The sequence below is a fragment of the Anomaloglossus baeobatrachus genome, chromosome 1, assembly GCF_048569485.1.
Source record: "Anomaloglossus baeobatrachus isolate aAnoBae1 chromosome 1, aAnoBae1.hap1, whole genome shotgun sequence".
NCBI classification, from domain to species: Eukaryota; Metazoa; Chordata; class Amphibia; order Anura; family Aromobatidae; genus Anomaloglossus; species Anomaloglossus baeobatrachus.
In genome coordinates, this window is record NC_134353.1 from 766,409,225 (window position 1) to 766,431,928 (window position 22,704).

The 22,704-nt window shown below is 44.7% G+C and overlaps 1 protein-coding gene across 1 annotated transcript in view; it reads right to left on the bottom strand.

The window, feature by feature from the left end:
• Positions 1 to 22,704, bottom strand: part of ZNRF3 (zinc and ring finger 3) — a 213,860-nt gene that overhangs the window by 61,818 nt on the left and 129,338 nt on the right. Inside the window, 1 exon segment of the mRNA XM_075341857.1 lies at positions 2,971 to 3,096. Within this exon segment, the coding sequence (XP_075197972.1) occupies positions 2,971 to 3,096 (126 nt within the window).

Here is a 22,704-nt window from a genome sequence, read left to right on the forward strand (position 1 = left end):
TTAACCCGATGTGTGCTGTAACTAGGAGAGCAGGGAGCCAGCGCTAAGCAGTGTGCGCTGCTCCCTGCTCTGTGCAGCTGCACCCTGTACTCTATACCCTATATATGTACCCTGTGCAGCTGCACCCGGTGTGCGCTACTCCCTGCTCTGTGCACATTTAGCTGCAGCACACATCGGGTAATTAACCCGATGTGTGCTGTAACTAGAAGAGCAGGGAGCCAGCGCTCAGTGTGCGCTGCTCCCTGCTCTCTGCACATGTAGCTGCGTGCGCTGGTAAACAAGGTAAATATCGGGTTGGTTACCCAATATTTACCTTAGTTACCAAGCGCAGCATCTTCCACGCGGCAATGGGGGCTGGTCACTGGTTGCTGGTGAGCTCACCAGCAACTCGTGTAGCAACGCTCCAGCGATCCCTGCCAGGTCAGGTTGCTGGTGGGATCGCTGGAGCGTCGCAGTGTGACATCTCACCAGCAACCTCCTAGCAACTTACCAGCGATCCCTATCGTTGTTGGGATCGCTGGTAAGTTGTTTAGTGTGACTGGACCTTAAGGCTGTTAAAATTTACAGAGATTTCCTAAGCTTGGAACTAGATAAAAGCCAACATAGGTTACAATGTCCAGAGAGGATGAATGTGCAATAAAGATAAGTGCTCCAGAGATGGCACCGTCACACAGTTTCCAGTGGCGTTCCTGTGTGCGTATCCTTCAGATTCCCGCCGTCTCAGACACACCTGAGAGAATACTTGGGGGAGGTGGTGTGGTTACATATATAAACACTCAATTCCTCTTTGACAAGTCTGGACATTGCTTGTCTTTTAGAATAGGCAATGGGAACATGGAGGGCCTCTCGACCCCCCTCTCTCTGGTTCCCACCCACCGCTGCTTACTGAACATCAAAGACTTGATAGCTCTGTAGAGGCAGGTGTCCTGGCTTCAGGGTGAAGCAAGAGAAGAAAAGAAGACTGGAGCAGGATTGTCAACTGCAACTGTACATATTAGATATACACACCCGCGTACAAACTTCTAGGTGAAGCACCAACCCCACCAGCCATTGCGAGACAAGATTTCACAGGGGATAGCTCATTACTAGGAGATGACTCACGCAGATTACATATTCAAGCTACATTGCATGTAATGGTGCTTTTACACAAGCTGATAAATCAGTTATTGACTGAACACTTGTTCCCACATATCAACCAGTGCTAGGCCCTGTGCACACACTTAGTATTTGGTGAGGTTTTTACCTCAGTATTTCTAGGCTTTAACCAAGAGAGGGTAAAAATACAGAAGTGGTGCTCTGTTTCTATTATATTTTCCTCAGATTGTGCCACTCCTAGTTTGGGCTTACAAATACTGAGGTAAAAAAAAAACCACCAAACATCGTGGGCCTAAACATGTCGGCAATCACCCATTTGTAAGCGATCTGATATTTAGTTCTACATAAATATTATTGGCAAGACCTCCCCCTGAGCGCTGTATTTGGGTTCATAACCATTGTATTAGCGATCATTCTTTCCCCCATCACTGCTCGTCAGCCCATGTAAACAGACCGGAAAACCAGCGCTGGAGGTCTTCAATGTAGACGAATGGCAACCATTTCTGATCATGTAAATTAGTTATAAAATATGAACATCAAATCAGTTTCCATCAAAAAAGGACATCTGAACTCTGAAAAGTTAGTGTGGTGCTGCTACCATGACAACCCAAGAGCAAGCAGTAATGTAATGCACAGCAGTCAGGACAAAAAAAATACAAAGTAGGTTTTAGAGAGTGACATTTTCAAATCTACAATGTAATAAGAAATAATTTTGAGCCTTCTTCACACATCCGTGTCTGCAGTACATGCGACGTTCACACGTACCGAAGACCCATTAAAATCTGAGCACAAGTCCGTGTTTTGACATGGATTGTGTATCCATGTGGAGCACATGCATGTCCGTGTGCTACACACAGTGACAGGTCAGTTTTCTGCCGGCAGCACGGGTGTCACATTGACCGCACAATGACGTGATCCGTATGACACAAATCGAAAAAAATACAGGTGCCATAAAAATAAAGAATTTTTATACTTACCATTCTCTGGCGCTGCTGTTACTTCCGGGTCTGCTCATTATGCTTATGAATATTCACTGCACCGCAAACCCGGAAGTAACAAGCGACAGACAGATAAGTATACCAGCTCATGCTGTCTGTGTGCTATCCGGATGTCACACGGATAGCACCATGCCTGATAGAGACCTGAGAAGTCTTGAAAGCTTGCTTTGTACCATCATTTTATTTTAGTTAACCAATAAAAGGTATCACAACTACAAGATTATAATTTTGTTTACTGAGAGCAATCATTCATGGATAGCACAGGGACAGCACACATAGAACATGCACACACGCACGCAACTTCACCACGGACCCTACAAAACGTGTTTTGCACGGACATGTGAAGGAGGCCTTACTCCATCACCTCTTCAGAAGGAATTTTTAAAACATGGGTTAAATTATCCCCTTACAATATATGCATCTAAAATGCACAAAATATACAAAGTGGTGACTAAATGGCAAGAAACTAGCTCAAATGTTTTTTAATCTTGGCTAAACTCCCATAAAAACCCAGAGGGAAGTAAGAGGAAAAGGCATGAACATCAGATTTAATTGATTAAAGGAGTGAGGAAACCAAAAATAAATGTTATTCCCTGCCAAAAGTCCAACACCAGCGTAATTACATATGAAAAATAGTGTGTTTTTTCTTCAGTACAAAAATGATGTGAGTGTCCATGTACATGTAGAATACTGAAAATACGCAAAACTCAGGTTTAGAGACTCCGGTGATCAAATAAAAAAAAAAAAAAAACTAGTAATTTCCTATTACAATGTAAACAATCAGCAGTTATGACCGTCTCTGCTCTGTAAATGCACCAGCGGATTGACAAACCAGGCAAATAAACTACAGCTCACAGTGGAATTACTGCTTCCTTACCTTTCCCAAAACAGTCAGACATGGTTTTGGATCCATTTCAGGCTGTTCAAGTTTCACCACTCCGACCCAGCCATACTCGTACAAGTCTTCCTCATCATTGTTATTGCAAAGTCCCAAAGGATGCATCTGTGATAAAGAAGGCAAAATTAGAAAGCAAAAAACAAAATATTCAGTTCCTCAGATATCCGTAAGCAATACAATATATAATACAAAATAAATAAATAAAATAAATAATATAATATAATACATATATAATACAAAATAAATAATAAATAATAATATAATAATAAATATATAATACAAAATAAAAAAGCAAGAATTCAATGGATTTTTATTTACCTTAGACATTAAGGCTATGTGTCCACGGTAGAATGTACCTGCGGATTTTTCTGCATGAAAATCCGCGACTTTCGCGGCAAATCCGCACCCGCGGATTTGCCGCGGATTTACCTTGGATTTACCGTGGATTTTGATGCAGATTTTTTTTTTTTTCCCCCATTCTATACCCAAAATCCGCACCAAATCTGCAACAAATAATTGACATGCTGCAGATTTTTCCGCATCAAAATCCGCGGCAAATCCGCAGCGGAAAAATCCGCAGCATGGACACAGCATTTCCAAAATGCCATTGAAATGGCTTGGAAGTGCCGCTGCTGCAGATTTTCGGGAAATCCGCGGCAAATCCGTGGCAAATCTCCGGCAAAATCCGCGGTAAATCCGCAGCGTGGGCACATAGCCTAAAAGGGTTTGTTCAGGATTTATTTTTTGTGTATAATAAGGTTAGATATTGTAATACCCTTATACACCCACAGCTCCAAAAAGTTGGAACGCTGTGAAAAATGTAAAGAAAACAAGAATATAATGATTTGGAAACAGTTTATTCCTCAGTTACGTGGCTATCAGGTGAAAACGCAGCCTAAAAGGAGACAAATTAATTTACTTAATGGATGGAATGGTGGAATTTTAGAAGGAAAAAACAAAATCTAATATGGGGGGGGATTGGTCCCTCCGTAGATCTAAGTAGTTATCATCACAGCATATGCAGCAAGAATAATAATAATAATAATAATAATAATAAGCTTAAGATAAGAAATCATGTTTTTCCTTAGTAATATTTAGGGGGAGGGATGTGCAAGATCAGAAAAGAAAAAAAAGGGGGGAGAAGAGTGGGTAATCTTAAAGGGGCCTCAGAAGTTTCTTTGAAATGTTTGAGCCTTTAATCCGATTAGCTTGATAAAGACAAAACAAAAGGGGGAAAAAAGCGAGTTTTGTGCATTGGGACGTTGGCAGGGAGAGTGCACAGGGTGAGGAGCAGAAACCGAGGCAAATTATTGTCCTTAAATCTTTCTCATGGGTCACAAATTCGTATGACAAGTTCCACTTTCATTTATAATCTCCTTTATCCCCCAGTTATCAGCACAGACAGCTCTGCTATTGATCCAAACATTCTCACCATATCAGCACCCCAATAAGAACTATTCACAAACGCAGATATTTCCAATAGCAGTTATTACTATTGACATGAACGAGAGGCTATGCACTGACCTATGCATCATTATCGTAGAACATGTATAATCCCACAAGTTCCTACTATCTATGAAGGCATTCTTAGGCCATGTGCCCACGGGAGAACGTACTTAAGGAATTTTCTGCAGGATCACGCAGCAGCTCCCCGGAATCCGCAGCGATTTGTTATTGCGGATTTCTGGCGGAATTGTTGCTGTAAACCTGGGGAAACCGTGCGGATTTCATGCGGAATTCCTGCGGATTTCCCGCCCTATATCTCCATAGTGGAAAGGCAGGAATTCCACATGAATAATTGACATGCAGTTACGTGCGGCTGCAGGAAATCCGCAGCATTGATACAGCACTTCTGAAATCCCATAGGATAATATGGGGAGTGTCTGTACTTGCATAAACCTGTGGGTTTATCTGGAAAATCTAGAAAATCCGCAAGTTTTCCGTGGCAAAATCCACTCGTATTTTCTCCCGTGGGTACATGGCCTTAAGGTCGCTTTAGACGCTGCAACATCGCTTAAGCGATCTCGTTGGGGTCACGGAATTTGTGACGCACATCCGGTCGCTTTAGCGATGCCGTTGCGTGTGATACCTTTGAGAAATTTAGCATCGTTGCAAAAACGTGCAAAACTCGCTCATCGGTGACATGGGGGTCCATTCTCGAATATCGTTGCTGCAGCAGTAACGAAGTTGTTCCTCGTTCCTGCGGCAGCACCCATCGGTACGTGTGACACCGCAGGAACGAGAAACCTCTCCTTACCTGCCTCCCGGCCGCAATGCGGAAGGAGGTGGGCGGGATGTTCGTCCCGCTCATCTCCGCCCCTCCGCTTCTATTGGGCGGCGATTCAGTGGCGCAGCTGTAACGCTGAACGAACCGCCCCCTTAGAAAGGAGGCGGTTCGCCGGTCACAGCGACGTCGCAGGGCAGGTAAGTAGTGTGACGGGTCTGGGCGATGTTGTGCACCACGGGCAGCGATTTGCCCATGTCGCACAACCGATGGGGGAGGGTACCCACGCTAGCGTTATCAGTCACGATATTGCAGCGTGTAAAGTGGCCTTTACACAAATATCAGATTATGCACCTAAAAGTCATTTCTGAAACATCTTAAACTTTGAGGCTTTTTTATTTTATATCCATTTAAGTAAATCTATAAAAAGATACACTTCATATAACGCAGAAGAGACAACATATTGCAGACCCTAAAATCCGCTAAGGGTATGTGCCCACGGGAGACACTACCTGCGGACTTTTCTGCAGGTTCACGCAACTCCCCGGAATCCACAGCTATCCATTGATGCAGTATTGTTGCGGTAAACCAGCGGAAACCGTGCAGATTTCATGTAGAATTCCAGAGGAATTCCCGCCCTATATCTCCATAGTGGAAAGGCAGGAATTCCGCAGATAATTCCGCATGAATAATGGACATGCAGTTACGTGCGGCTGTGGGAAATCCGCAGCATTTTCTGCAGCAGCAAATACCGCAGCATTGATACAGCACTCCCCAAATCCCATAGGATAACATGGGGAGTGTCTGTACTTTCGTAAACCCGTGGATTTATCTGGAAAATCTAGAAAATCTGCAGGTTTTCTGTGGCAAAATCTGCAGTTACTTTCTTCCGTGGGCACATAGCCTTAAAGGGAACCTGTCAGGTACAATATGCACCCAGAAGCACGAACAGTTCTGCGTGCCTATTGCTGATCCCTGCCTAACGGTCCCTGGATATAGTAGCATAAAGAGATCTTTAGAAAAAAGTACTTCTAAAGATCCTTTATGATATGCTAATGAGCGCGGGGACTAATCCCAAGGCTGTTATATCCCCCGACTAGTCCACCCTCTTAGCATGTTAGTACGCCCACAGGGGTGTGCTAACATGCTATTCAATGCAGCATCACCAGCAGTGACGCACATACCTGTGTCTGCGGTGAACACGGTTATGAATGTTGGGCACTTCCAGTCAGGACTGGAAGTGCCCAGCATTCAGAAGTGCAATCACTGCGAACACAGCTCGTGACGTTGCATTGAATATCATGTTAGGGCAGTGGACTTTAGGGCGGTGGACTTTAGCTGTGGCCACGGGTAACCTGAGTGACATCACCGCTGATCGCGCAGCTCACTTTAGTTGCTCCGTGGAGCTCACAGAGAGCGGTTGTGCTCTACGGCCGCTCGCTGTCAGATTCCGATGTAGCAGAGCTGAAAGCGTCGTGGAACCTCGTGTGGATTATGGCGGACCTGGAGGGGTGTTTGGGGAATAATAAAGTGGTGAAAGAGGATTTTTTTTTTTTATCTTTTATTTCAAATAAAGGATTTTTCAGGTGTGTGTGTTTATTTTCTTTAACTTTCAGGTTAATCATGGAAGGTGTTTTATAGACGCCTGCCATGATTAACCTAGGACTTCGTGGCAGCTATGGGCTACCATTAACTCATTATTACTCTGATTGCCACCGCAGTAGGGCAATTAGGGAAGAGCCGGGCAAGGTTCCAGGACTGCCGCATCTAATGGATGTGGCAATTCTGGGTGGCTGCTGGCTGATATTTTTAGGTTGGGGGGCAGCCTAAAAATGATAGGCTTCCCTAGTCTGAGAATACCACCCCCAGCTGTGTGGCTTTATCTTGGCTGGGTATCATTTGGGGGGAACGCACATCGTTTTTTTTGTTGGTTTTTTTTTTAAATTTATTTTACTGCACGATATAGACCCGCCCACTGGCGGCTGTGATTGGTTGCAGTAAGACAGCTGTCACTCAGTGTGGCGGCTCGTCTAAATGCAACCAATCATAGGTGCCGGTGGGCGGAGGAAGCAGTGAATATGAAATGGAATGAGCAACTGGCATTTTCAAAAGCAGGGGAAGCCGCCGGAGCTTTGTGACAGCTGTGCAGTGCCACTCCGGTGATCGGTGAGTAAGAAGGAGGGAAAGAGAGGGAGAGACCAACCGACAGAGATAGAGACCGACGGACAGACAGAGAGAAAGAGGTCGAAAGACCTGCGTTTTGTCAAAAAAGCATGCAGAACGCAACAAAAATGCAGTGCAAGCTCACAGCTAAACATTTTGGTTGCATTTTGACACACCTTATTCATTTCAATGCGTGCAAAATGCAACCAAAATGCGCTGAAGAAGTGACATGCTGCTTTTTTTTAGGCATCGACTTTGTCAAATATTTGGCATCCAAAACGCTGCCAAAAAAAAAAAAAGGCAACGTTCGCATGGAATTTTCTGACTTCTCATAGACTTTGCTGGGGAAGCACAACGCATGCATTTTGACAATGACACCATGCAGTTTTAAACGCAGCCAAAAAACGCAGGAAAAAAACGCAACTTGGTCACATGGCCTTATGCTAATTCTAAAAAATGGAGAGGATAACTATGAATATATTATCTGCTCTTCAGCTGCTGTCACTCAACAAGCAGCTAATTTTATAAACTTTACTGTTTTGGATTTCAAAACCTAAACATCCGAGCTGCCCACTACAGGTATGTATAGAATCAGCCTGATAGTGCCAGTATAGCACTGGCTTTAGGTTATATACAAAAATCCTGGTGATTGGTTCCCTTTTAAGGAATAAAAATCATTCATTCACATACAAATAGATGAATTTTATCACAAGTAGAAGGTGCGGTTCACATTCAGTCAATGGAAAGCTTCTGGAAGACATTTCACACAAGTATTAAAGTTCATATCGCTAGGTTTACACCGTAAATATTTTGTCCGCTTTCCTTTCATCTCAATATCGCACTCATACAGAACAGCTCCGATCATCTTTTCACACCCAACTAAGACATGGTTAACAAACAGAAAATGACACTTACAGGAAATGATTTTAAATTACATCTGCAGACATTCCTCAAATGCCTCGAAAAATACTCAACGAGAGGAGATCCCAAAACTGGAAATATAAACTACATGGCAAATATAAAAGAAAATAGTATAGTGGGAAACATGGCAGCTTCTGAACGGACAGTATGGTAAGGGGTAGGACTTTCTTAAAAAAAAAATAAATAAATAATACACAAAATGAAAAAGAAAATTAGTGCCCACAACAAAAGGGGCATGACTAGGTAGAGGCGAAACTGCTAGAAGTATCAAGTGACGACCAGTGTAGAGCACGCACTAAGATGCTCCGGAGCTCGGTACTCGTAACGAGAATTTTGATACTTCAACGGGTGCAACTCGTGTACAGAGTACAGTCCCTGACAGAAGTTCTGTCGCTTATCTTTCTTTACCTTTACCTTTCTGTGTTCATTAAATGATCAATATTTCAGCTTTACAGCAACTTTATTTTCATAACCTAAACCAAATTTGGGAGGGTTTCAGCTTTCAAAAGAGTAATTTATAAAACCAATGGATGAATTTAAAGTCAGGTTATAAGCTTTTATTTACATAACATGGATAAGCGACAGAACTTCTGTCAGGGATTGTATAATCGAAGTCAGTGGGAAATTCAAAACATTTTTCCAAAAGATTTCCTAGAAAAACATTCGAGTTTCCCATTGACTTCCATTATACTCGGTACTTGAGTCACGCCCTTCCAAGCGTCCGATGGTAGTTATCGCTCATCACTAATGACACAATAATGTTTGGAAATACAAGAAGATTACACAGTTTTCCTTCTAGATTAGTGTATCTTACTTACATGACAAGAGTGTCCCACACGCATTACTGACTGAAGACCACCTATATATTCCTTAGGTGCATCATTTTGTCTAGACTCCGGTTCTAGGTGTATCACATATACTGATGAATGTAAAGATCAAATCTTACAAAAGGTGGTAATAGAAAGGGTCAGATACCACACTGCCGTGGTACAATGGTAAAAGACAGTCCAGGAATCTTTTATGGTGATTTTATTTTTTCCACTCGTTTCGGTTTCCTAGATGTGATTTCTTCCCCTGAAAAAGGAGAAAAACTCTCCAAAAAGGGAGTAGAAAAATAAAATCACCATAAAAGTTTCCTGGATTGCCTTGTACCACAGAAGCATGACATCTGACCCTATTACCGTCTTCTATCTGCTTCCATGTGGGGCTGCAGCAGCTGTGTTATGCGAATACAGTGGTACAACCAGGCAAGGCGAGCCTCTTAGGCTATGTGTCCACGGTAGAATGTACCTGCGGATTTTTCTGCATGAAAATCCGCGACTTTCGCGGCAAATCCGCACCCGCGGATTTGCCACGGATTTACCGCGGATTTAGATGCGGATTTTTTTTTTTTCCCCCATTCTATACCCAAAATCCGCACCAAAATCCGCAACAATAATTGACATGCTGCAGATTTTTCCGGATCAAAATCCGCGGCAAATCCGCCGCGGAAAAATCCGCAGCATGGACACAGCATTTCCAAAATGCCATTGAAATGGCTTGGAAGTGCCGCTGCTGCAGATTTTCGGGAAATCCGCGGCAAATCCGCGGTAAATCCGCAGAGTGGGCACATAGCCTTAGGGTATATGTGCCCACGATCAGGACTCGCTGTGTTCAGAACGCAGCGAGTCCTGACCGGTGGGGACTCATGTCTCTTCCTCAGGAGACCGCAGCTGTCAGTACCCACAATCAGGGTTCAGGGCACTGTGATCTCTTACTTGTGTTCTCCCTACGGAGGACACATGCATTTCCGCAGCAAACAATTGACATGCTGCGGCCTGGAAAGCCGCTCTGCAGGTCAGGGTTTGCTGCGGAAAACACAAGCACAGTGGGCACGGGATTTATAGAAATCCTGTCTACTATGCTTGTACTGTACACCGCAGCGGTTTGGACGCAGCTGACGTGACGTATGCTGCATCCAAACCGCTGCAAATACTGATCGTGGGCACGCACCCTTACAGTGCTTGCACCTCTTTAGAACCCTCCGGATAAGACCCTATTTCCACACCCCTGTCTTCCAGTTTTCCTTCAAGATCAAATCTAAGACATTTACTTATTGGCAAGAGAAATTAAAAAAAGCCAACAAATGAATTTTTACGTCAGGTATGTCAAATGTAGTAGATGAGCCAGGCTTTATGTCAAGTGTTCATTGTTTTATCAAATCCTTCATCTCTGAAAAATATTCAGTGTCCTGATAGAGCAGGGGTTGATGGCGAGTAACCCGACTGGTCGGACCAACTCATCAGTTTGCGTTGGCACTGCCAACACTGGGTCTTTATGAGGCATCCAAAGCACCTAAGGACAGGTACAATAATTGTCATTGTCTTGTTGCGCTTGGAAGCGAGCAGCACTAGAGAAGCATATTTGTGTTCTACCCAATGTTTCCTTTTCACCATGTCCGCTGCCAGCCAGGCTTTTTCATCGTAAGACAAAACATTTCCTTTTTGTCACAATGGGCAGAGTTTGCCATATTGTCTGAGATTAAAGCGGTTCTGGTACAAGGATTATGGGGAATTTTAATTACAAACCTGAGCGTCTCCATAATTCAAATTACAGGTGCAAGATAAAGATGGGATTGTAAACCACACGCAGCGCTCCATCCCCCGCACAACAGACCCTCCACTGTCAGACTCCAGGGCTCATAAAGGTTCCAGACTCAACCCCCTATTTCTAAACGAGACATCGGAGAAGTCACCTGCCGCATTCTGGCAAATATACATCCAATTGTCCATTTAGCTATTTAAAATCCCAATTGGCTTTTTCGCTAAACTAAAAAAATCTCTACCATGTTTAATGTTCTTGTCTATTCAAGAAACATTAAATCAGGGTAGGTGTGGACACCGAAGGGTCAATGTCTGCTGGGCCGTGCCATGGGCAAATTATCAAACGCAAATGCATTTTTTTATTATTTTATTTTAAAAAAAATTACAAAATTATATGTCCTTTTTACAACATTTTTAATCAGTAAATTCACCAAGCTACAAAAGAAGTTTTTCCTTTACATTTTCCACCCCAAAAATATTTAGGTGCATCTACAATGTACCTTTCCATTGCAAATATACACCAGAAACTCTGCAGACCTCAGGCCCAAATCGTGCAGATTTTGCTATTGAAATTCTGGGGGTTTGCTGCAAATCTGACACTGGAAAAAGTACAATGATTCTGTAATAGGAAGCGGCTTTCTCATTTGGAAATACGTTGCATATATATAGCTTCAGGGGAACCTGTCACCACTTTTTCACCCTATAAGCTGCGGCCACCTCCAGTGGGCTCTTATATAAAGCACTCTAACATGCAGTATATAAGAGCCCAGACCGGGGGTATAACATAAAAAACACTTTATAATACTTACCTAACGGTCACGCGGTTGTCCTTATGGGCGTCTCCGTCCTCCGGAGCTGGCGCCGCCTCTTTTGTCCATCTTTGTTCTCCATCTCTAGCCGCGGTGAATAACGGGTCCGACGTCATCCACACTCACCGGCATTCAGGTCCTGTGCAGGCGCACTTTGATCTGCCCGGAGCAGGGCAGATCAAAGCATTGTAGTGCGCCTGCGCAGGACCGGTGAGTGTGTATGACGTAGCCGCGTCATGCACCCAGGCTTCAGAAAGAGGCCGAAGATGACCGAAAGAGGAGGCGCCGGCACCGGACAACGGAGACGCCCATAAGGCAGACAGCGCGAGAGATGAGTATTATAAAGTGTTTTTTTATGTTATACCCCCGGTCTGGGGTCTTATATACAACATGCTAGCATGCTGTATATAAGAGCCCGGGGGGAAGGGGGGGGGGGGGCTGCAACTTATAGGCCAAAAAAGTGGTGACAGGTTCCCTTTAAGTGAACAAACCATTATTCCTAGATTTGGGGTTAAAAAAAAAAAAAATAAAATAAAATGCCCTCTGTGAATCTGGCTGTAATGAGGTTGGCCTATTCTTTAGGAGAGGTCATCAATACTGATTGCCCAGGGTCCAACACAAGGCTGCTATCAGCTGACGGGGCAGATCCGGAACTGAGCATTTCCAGCTCCCTGATGCCACCGCCAGCACAGAGAACAGCTAATCGGAGGGGGTGCAGGGTGTCGGACCCTGGCCGATCAGACACTGATAAGGATTGGCCATCAGTGTTAGGCTATGGTCACACACTGCATCTTTTAATGCGTTTTTGGTGCATTGTTGAGGTCATAAAGATGCACCTAAATGCATGCATTTCCTTCTCCCAGCAAAGTCTATGAGATTTCTATTTTGCGGTCTACACTGGGCATCTTTTTGTCTGCAGCTTGGCTGCGTTTTTGAAGTTGCAGCATGTCACTTTTAGCGTTTTTTGCCAGCGTTTTTGAGCCCTCCCAGTCAATAGATTTGATTTAAAAGCGCAATGTGCAAAATGCAGTAAAAACGCGGTAGAAACGCATCAAAAACGCATGTGTTTTCCTGCCGATGCGTTTTTTTCAGCCAAAAACGCTGCATCTTTGTGGTGGGGAAAAGATGCATTGTGTGAACAAAGCCGTAAAGTAGTGGACAACCTCTTTAAATAATAGAATAATAAACACTGGACCTGACCTTAAAAAAAAAAAAAAAAAAGTTGCTTCACGAAGGCAGTATCTGTATTTGGGTTGCATGAAGACAAATCCATGTTAACTGTGTATGGTCCCCATTATACCAGAAGGACCGCAGTCTGGATTAGGAGTGGTTGGACTCGCAGTTGTCAGCTTCCCTGTTTTACATGGCATAAAACCAAAACAAAAGAAATGAATGGAATGAGGTGCTGCCAGCTGCAGCTAACAAGTGTCACTCCGGGCAATGTGAGTGGAAGGCGGACGGTAAGGGATGACCTGACCCACTACGATGGCAATCGCGGTACAAGGGAATACATGTTCCAATGTGGCATAGTGTATCTCCGAGATGAACATGTATCTCCGAACTGTCTATAGTTCTCCAGACCCAAACTAACCTGCTTCCTATATGGAGAACCACAGCTAGTCAGGAAATCCTGAAACTTGATGTGTGAAGTTGGGCAAACAGGCCTCACCTCCACCTGGAAGCCTATAAGGGGTACTTTGCATGGTGCGACATAGCTAGCCGATGCAGAGCGGGATAGTACCCGCGCCTGTCGCACATGCAATATCTTGTGATAGCTGCTGTTGCGAACATTGTCGCTAATGCAGCTTCACACGGACTTACCTGCCCTGCGACGTCGCTCCGGCCGGCGACCCGCCTCCTTCCTAAGGGGGCGGGTCGTGCGGCGTCACAGCGACATGAAACGGCAGGCGGCCAATAGAAGCGGAGGGGCGGCGATGAGCGGGACATAAAGATCCCGCCCACCTCCTTCCTTCCGCATAGCCGGTGGTGGCAGGTAAGGAGAAGTTCCTCGCTCCTGCGGCTTCACACACAGCAATGTGTGCTGCCGCAGGAACAAGGAACAACATCGTATCTCCTATTGGTGCGACATTATGAAAATGACCGACGCTACACAGATCACCGATTTACGACGCTTTTGCGATTGTTTATCGGCACATCTAGGCTTTACACGTTGCGACGTCGTTACTGGCACCGGATGTGCGTTACTTTCGATTTGACCCATACAATATCGCAGTAGCGATGTCGCAACGTGCAAAGTACCCCTAAGAGTACTTGGCTCATGTAACCACCACCAGGCCAGGGCTGTGTCTGGCATCAGACACATGAACTGAAGCGCTCGGACAAAACGGAATATTGCAATGAGGCGGCCAATGATTCCGGGTCCAGATGTAAAGGCGATTTCTGCACCGCCTATAGATACCCTGAATGCAAGATTCCCTGACCTACATTTAAACAATCTTCTAAATTGGAAACGGTCACACAAAATGGCACATGCCCAAGATGATCTGGTATACCAACATCAGACTACAGTCCATCTTTAGTCCCTTTTAGAATATACATGATAATGTAGATATTTATGCACACCCCGGTCCTACTGTCAGAAAGGACACCATTATCCAAATGAGACGCCCAGATTCAGACAATAAATTAGTTTTATGTTTGGGGGACTGATGTTGGAGTCCGGCCTGGTCTTATCCATCATGCAATACCCTCAGGGAGGCATCTGAAGGGCTCTAAATTTACTCTGCAGCAGGACGATGACCCAAACATACAGCCAATATCACTAATGACTAATATATAAGCAAAAACAAGAACGAGTAGTCCTCGGGATTTACCCATATAGTCTGTCTGAGCTTACATGAAGAGACAGACAGATTTGGCCAAGGCGACATATTTTATATTTTTTACTTTGAAGGTAAACCTAAGTCCATTGAGTTCAACCCATAGCCTAACATGTTGATCCAGAGGAAGACAAAAACCCCATGGGGCAGACAATAAGCTCCATAATAGGGGAAAAATTCCTTCCCGACTCCACGTATGGCAATCAGAATAGTTCCCTGGATCAACGCCAATCACAGAATCTAGTGCACATAACTAGTAATATTATGCATTTCAACAAAGGCATCTAGGGATCTCTTACATTTTAGTAGTGACTCAACCATTACAACATCATATAATAGAGTTCCATAGCCTCACTGCTCTTACAGTAAAGAATCTGCGTATGTGATGATTAAACCTCCTTTCCTCTAACCATAGAGGATGCCCCCTTGTCAAAATCACAGGCCTAGGTGTAAAAATATCATTAGAAAGAGCTCTGTACTGTCCCCTCATATTTGTACATTGCAAAAATGAAGACTTTAAGTCCATCTAGTTACAAACGGAATAACCCATCTTGGTATTGCAATCCACCCATTCCTTTAATAACCTTAATTACACTTCTCTGCACCCGCTCTAGGTCAGCTATGTCCTCCTTATACTCCAGAGACCAAAATGTCACACAGTATTCTAAGGCTATGTGCCCACGTTGCATTGTGTCCCTGTGGAAATTTCTGCAGCGATTTGAACAGCACACGTGCGCTGCAGAAACACTGCGTAATGAATGCAGTGAAAAAGCAGATTTCATGCGCTCTGGATGCAGCCCCCACCATAGACAGAGCAGGACCTGCATCCAAAGCGCACGAAAGAAGTGACATGTTGCTTTTTAGAACGCAGCGATTTGGCAGCATGCAAAGTGCTGCGTTCTAAAACGCAACGTGCGCATGGATTATGCACAATCTTCATAGATTGTGCTGGGGACGCGGGACGCATGCAGTTACGCTGCAGTGCAATACGCAGCGTAACTGCACGCAAATACGCAACATGGGCACAGAGCCCAAGTGTGATCGCACTAGTGACTTCTATAGGGGTAAAGTTTTGGTCATGACCATCTATGGCTCTTTTAATGCATCCCATTATTATATTAGCCTCGGCAGCAGCTGCCTGACCCTGGTTAGTAAAGTTGAGTTTGCAGTCCTCCCAAGTCATCATAGGGTATCTAGGGTTAGTTCACCAATTATTGGTTTAGATTTCTCTTTTATTATTCACTTTGAATTTATTTCTAAATCAGTTGTATAATAAAAAAAAAAAAAAAACGCACACTTAGTTTTGCAAACATTTTGACTTTGCAGCGTTTTTTTTTTTTACACACCTGCCTAAACTTTTGCACAGTACTGAACAGGGTACAAATGACGGCAGGATGAGCTCTGCTTTCAGCCATCTATCCCAACTCTACCATACACATTCAGCTTAGCTCAACATTCGCATGCTTTTATATAAAAAAAAAGGAAAAAAGCAGAGAAAGCCGCAAACACTTCCAGTGATGGCTTATCTCCAAATAACAAAAAGGCTGGCCGTTAGGCCTAAAGGCCCAGTCACACTAAACAACTTACCAGCGATCCCAACAACGATACAACCTGATAGGGATCGCAGGTAAGTTGCTAGGAGGTTGCTGGTGAGATGTCACACTAGCGACACTCCAGCGATCCTACCAGCAACCTGACCTGGCAGGGATCGCTGGAGCGTCGCTACACGTGGAAGATGCTGCGCTTGGTAACTAAGATAAATATCAGGTAACCAACCCGATATTTACCTTGGTTACCAGCGCACACCGCTTAGCGCTGGCTCCCTGCACACCTAGCCACAGTACACATCGGGTTAATTACCCGATGTGTACTCTGCTACGTGTGCAGGCAGCAAGGAGCCAGCTTCTGCGGACACTGGTAACCACGGTAAACATCGGGTAACCAAGAAGCCGTTACCTTGGTTACCCGATATTTACTTTCCTTACCAGCGTCCGCCGCTCTCACGCTGTCAGTGCCGGCTCCCTGTTCCCTGCACACATAGCCACAGTACACATCAGGTTAATTACCCAATGTGTACTCCAGCTACGTGTGCAGGGAGCCGGCACTGACAGCTGAGAGTGGCGGACGCTGGTAACGAAGGTAAATATCGGGGAACCAAGGTAAGGGCTTCTTGGTTACCCGCTGTTTACCGTGGTTACCAGCGTCCGCAGAAGCCGGCTCCTGCTGCCTACACATTTAGTTGTTGCTCTGCCGCTGTCACACACAGCGATGTGTGCTTCACAGCGGGAGAGCAACAACTAAAAAATGGTCCAGGACATTCAGCAACAACCACCGACCTCACAGCAGGGGCCAGGTTGTTGCTGGATGTCACACACAGCAACATCGCTAGCAAGTTGTGCCTCAGCAGCGATGTTGCTAGCGATGTTGCTTAGTTTGACGGTACCTTAAGCCACACAGGGAGAAAATCGGTGCGAGTGGAGTTCGATAAAACATCGCATTCCACTCGGACCAATAGTACTCTCTGTGTCAGCGCACATGAGCGATTATTTTCTCAGCCCTAAATCGGACCGAGAAAACAAAATCGCAGAATGCTACGATTGTAATGCGAGACTCTTTTCTCTTGCACCCATTCAAGTGAATGGGGCGAGAGAAAAATCGCACTGCACTCGCGTTACACCGGTGTACCGCGCATGCAGAGTGAGAATGGCAATAGCCGGCTACGGAGGAGAGAGGGAGAGAAATCCCCCCCTCCCCTCCTCAGAGCTGGCCCTCCTCTCCGGAGAGCCGGCACGCCCCCCACAGCTGAGGTCCGCACGCATAGTCGGACCGCAGTCGCAGGGATACTCGGATGACACTCGGCTCCTGCTGTGCTGCCAGCGCGAGCCGAGTGTCATGCGAGCATCACAGTAGTGCCCGTGTGGCCCCAGCCTTAAAAGAAGTCTACTGCCCCAAGTAGACCTCCCCAACAGGAAGAGTTGGGAGGGGTATGCACGCACGAACCTCTATGAAGGATTCCACCACTTTTCCCCGGGGCGATGATCTGTGATCACTGCAGCCTTTGATTAGCTGCAGCGGTCACATGGGTAAGAACATTACCACAAGGCACGGGAATGCACAGAGACTGGCATGGGAACCATGCTGTGACCAGATGAGATAAAAGCAAAAAGTAAAACAACTACACAGGTGGGGCCAGCATCCTGCGGAGTGAAGAGGAGCACTGTATAGACTGGTTTGGAAAATCTAATTCACTTCACTGTACAGTACTGTATTCCACTGCAGATTTTCCCTGCAGACTTAAAATGCATAGAACACCCTCCTAATCAGGTAAGATGGCAAGTAAATGCCGTATGTGCAGAACAGCTTTCTTAAAGCACCACTCAGGCAAGGGGAGGGGAATTTTAGCTTTGGAGTGGCACTTTAAATATAAGCCCCCCCCCGTCACATACTTATTTTCCAGCATCTTCACCAATAACCAACGTCGCTCCAGTCCCGCAGCACTATCTTGTGCCCATAACTTCTGTCTGTTCAGGAGTCAGAAGTTACATCACAAGCTGCCAATGCAATTCTATAGGAGACAGAACGAGGGTCTTCATAGAGATGTATTGAGTTGTGACCTCCGGTGCCCCCCATGAAACACCAAAGCTGCCGGCAGGTCACAAATAGCAGGAAACCAACCAGCGCGGCTGTGAGAACAGGAAGCCGCCTAAACGCGAGTATAAGACGGGGTCATGGATTTGGGTTTTATGCGCCACTCTAGCGGCGAAGGCTGGAGTGGTGCTGTAAGGAGTACAGTGTACCGTGCACCCAGATGGGTTATTACAACACAGAACTTTGATTTACTTACTGAGTCCTGTACCTGATTGTATGAAGAGATCTAGATAATTGGTCACTAATTAACATAAAAACACAAAGTATACCTGTGCTAGTAAGGAGCGCTAAGAAGAAAGGTTCATACAAGGCCAGGTTGGTAGTCCATGGCCTTGCAATCCTTCTGCCTACATCCCCAATGAGTATTCTGATTAGAACGGCCATGCTACATGCGGGCATCACAGCAATGATATAGCAGCAAGCCTACTACTTCAAAAGGCACCAAGGATTCCAGCACATATCACGTTTCCCTGAAAAGAAGACCGGGTCTTTTATTATTTCTGTCACCAAAAGATGTGCTAGGGCTTATTTTCAGGGGATGTCTTATATTTTGTATTGGTGTCAGAGACTGGGTCGCCTATTAATGGAAAATGAATATTCACTCCCTTTACTTGCCCATCCCTCTGTGCTGTAGCGTGTGTTAATGGAAGCGATTATTCACCCCCACCCATAATGGCAACCACCTCTTTGTGTCGGAGTCAGTGATTCAGCCAGACTGCCGTATTACTGCCCGAGGATCGCATCGCAATACTCGGACTGGCCGGCAGATCTTCTGACTCGATTGTGTCAGCGTGTATTTCTATGCAGCTGTCACGCTCAGGTGAGGAGAGCAGAAGGAAAGTCCGAGCATTGCGATGCGATCCTCTGGCAGTAATACAGCAGGATGACTGAATCACAGATTTTGGCCCTGGGGGGGGGGTGAGCAGGATATGGGCAGGGAGTGAAGATTGATTTGCCATTTACACACATTCCAGTCACTGATGTCGGCACAGAGGTGGGATGGGCGGGAGAAGAGGTGAGTATTTATAATCCATTAACTAGCCGGCATAGGACTATAAACTTCGGGGAATAACAGCAACGCAGCGGGGAAACGTGCACCAATAACAGTTACATACCCCGAAAGGGCTGCCCAAGCTCTATTTCAGGATACTATTACAGTATGGTACGCAAGCAGGGCTTATATTATAAGCATACTCCAAAAAATGCTGCTAGGGCTTATTTTCGGGGAAACATGGTAGGATGATGTTTACAGGGCTCTGGTCTTGGTGGACATTGGACAAAGATACTGCAAATCTCTTTGCCCCACCCTACTTGAAACCCTTCTATGTAAATTAGAAAAATAAAAAATAAAAAAATAATGTATTCTGTAAACAGAACACGGCTGTGCTGCATGCATGTGGACAGACATCTATAGAAAGCGTCCATATTGCTACAACCCCAAAACTAATTTAAGGGTTCTCTTTTTTTTATTAATCTTAGGACAACTTCAAAACACAAACTCCAAAATGATCATTCATATCTCCATCATCTGGCAAACAAATATGACAAACTGCTGGATTTACGTGGGGGATGCCCTGGTCAAACTGCACTGTAGCACGCTTCAACTTCTTCAAGTCTGTTTAGTAAAGCACCGCTCCAGCATTTTCTTTTTATTTCACCGCTGGAGTGGTGCTTTACATCTTAGTTGCCCGACTCTGGTCTCATATTCACCCTCCGGCGTCTTCATTTGGTAACCCTAGAACACATACTTGGGGCCTCGCAGACCTGCTAGGTTACTTGTTTTCTATTGTAGATTTCTATGTTTGCGTGTTCTAGGGTTAACGGTGCCACTCAGGTCCGTCTTCTGCAATTTGTGACCCATCAGCTGCTCCAGTGTTTCATGGAGTGAACGGCAGGTCACAACTCAATGCAAGTCTATGAGAGCCTCCTTCTGGCTGTCATTGAGTTGTATTAAGAGCTTATGATGTAACTTCTGCCTGTCGGCAAGTCAGAAGTTGCGCTGCAGAAGATGGCGCTGCAAGACTGGAGCTACTCAAAAAAAAAAAAAAAAAAAAAAAAAGGTTAAAAGGGAACCGGTCAGGTCCCATATGCGATCTAACCTACAAGCTGGGTGATGTGTGGTCTAGTAACCCCTTCCTACCCTTCCCTGTGTTGAAATAGTGTGTATCATGAATGTATAAAAATATGTTTTATTACTTATGTGCTCCATATGTAAATGAGCAGGGGCTCTAGCCCCCTGGGCATTGCATGTTTTCCGTGGTATCACGCCCCTCTGGGTGTGATACCATGGATTTACATGAGCGATGTCCTCGTGAGCTCCTCAAGATCCTGCGTGTGCGCACTTACCATTCCTGCAGCATTCTTATCCGGGTGCTTTCTTCTCGGCTTCAAACGTGCACTGCGCATGCGCAGAAGACTCCTGCGGTTCCGGTCATGCGTAGAATGCATCTGACGCCGTCAAGTAAACAGCCGAGACAGCGCATGACCAGAACCTGAAGCTGAACCTGAACCTGAGAAGCGAGCACCCGGATAAGAAGGCAGCAGGAATGGTAAGTACACACGCACGGGATCTCAAGGAACGACGGGAACGTCGCTCATGTAAATCCATGGTACCACGCCCACAGGGGCATGATACCACGGAAAACATGCAAACGCCCAGAGGGCTAGAGCCCCTGCCCATTTACATAGGGAACATGTAAGTAATAAAACATTTTTATACATTCATAATACACACTAGGCCACACATCACCCTGCTTCGAGGTTAGAACGCATAAGGGACCTGACAGGTTCCCTTTAAGATGCCGAAGGGTGAGTATAAGACTAGGGGCCGGGACTTAGATTTAAAGCACCACTGCAGTGATACACAAAAACAAATTATATTATCTATCTAGAGATTTAGATAGAGAATATATATATTACACATACATATACACACGATTGGTGTTTTATTTAATTGCATAAAAATACAAAAGCATTGAAAAAATAAAAAAAAAATTATCAAGCAGCAAAAGTTGGAAGCAAAATATGGCTGACCTAAAACCACGAACATATACTGCTTTATCCATCTATAAAGAGAAACAAAATCAATTCTTAGGCAAATACAGGCATGTTAAATAAAGAGAAAAAGTTTGTGCAACTCTAACTTGAGTGCATCACAATCATTTATGTTCTAGCGGCTTCCATCCCTCATATCTACCGCCCTTTCTCACACAATACATTCCATCTATATCCGTCCATCTCTCCTCCCCTCTCCTATGTACAGCTCTCATGCTCATTTCACAATTATAGCTCATAGATCCATTCACTCTCACCAACACCCACCATACAACTGAAGAGATGCTCTCACAAATTACTTAACCGTCCGCCCAATCTTCCTCCTCCTCTTAGTTGCAGGAGATATCTCCCCTCACCCAGGCCCTTTTGGTAACAGTAAGTTTAAATCCTTCCTTGCTACATTCAGAAACGTGGCCAGTCTCATTAATATTCTTTACATGCCTTCTATCTCCTTTAACTGTGCCCTCTGGAACCCAACAGTCAGCAGGTAAAACTCTAAAGGCAGCTTTACATGCTACGATTTATCTGACGCTCTCAGTAGTGATGTAACTATGATCTTGGCAAGTCACAATTTGCCGAGATCGCACATAGGTCGATTATTAGCGGGCACACGTAACGATCTCACAAGCAACACAAAATCGTTCAGCGATATATTGCTTGACCAAGGCGGTCGTGTGGATGTTGTTCGTCATTTGCAGGGTGTCAAACGTACCAATATGTCTGCTGCGTTCCAAACAACGAACAATATTTTGAAACTGAACGTGTCAACGATCAACAATTTTCAACCTATTTGCGAACGTTCGGGGGTCGCTCGTAGGTGTCACACACAACGACGTCGCTAACGATGCCGGATGTGCGTCACGGAATCCGTGACCCCGACAACATATCGTCAGATAAATCGTAGCGTGTAACGCCGCCTTAAGGTCTCATTGTCAGTACATGTCCCTTCTGCTGTGGAATATGTTGGTGCTATATAAATCAAAATTATTATCATAATGAAGTCTAACAAAGTAGTTTACTAATCATATAAAGCATGGATAAATAAAACTGAAGGGGCTAATGGTAATTAAGCTACTTGTGGGGCGCACAGGACCTTATTGTGCTTCTTCTACGTGGGGTGTAACTTATTTTATATATACACATGTGGCCCAATCCATATTCATGAAGAATAGCAGTACTCATTAGATCATGGGGCTTCACAACATACTTTAATGTACATTATTTACTCCGAAAAATCCAATCAGGGTTTATTTACATTTTTTTTTACTCTCTACACAATAAATTTTCATTTTCATTTGAATGCAGATTTTAGATCGGTGATGCCATTATAACAAATGAAAGGATAAATGATAAAATCTTTGAAAAGGGGCACTTGGGACTCAGCCCTAAAATAATGTACAGATTGATACATCAAAATGTGCCTACGTAGAAATAAATCTAGATAACTAAAACACAAGCCGCAGTCTCCTGGG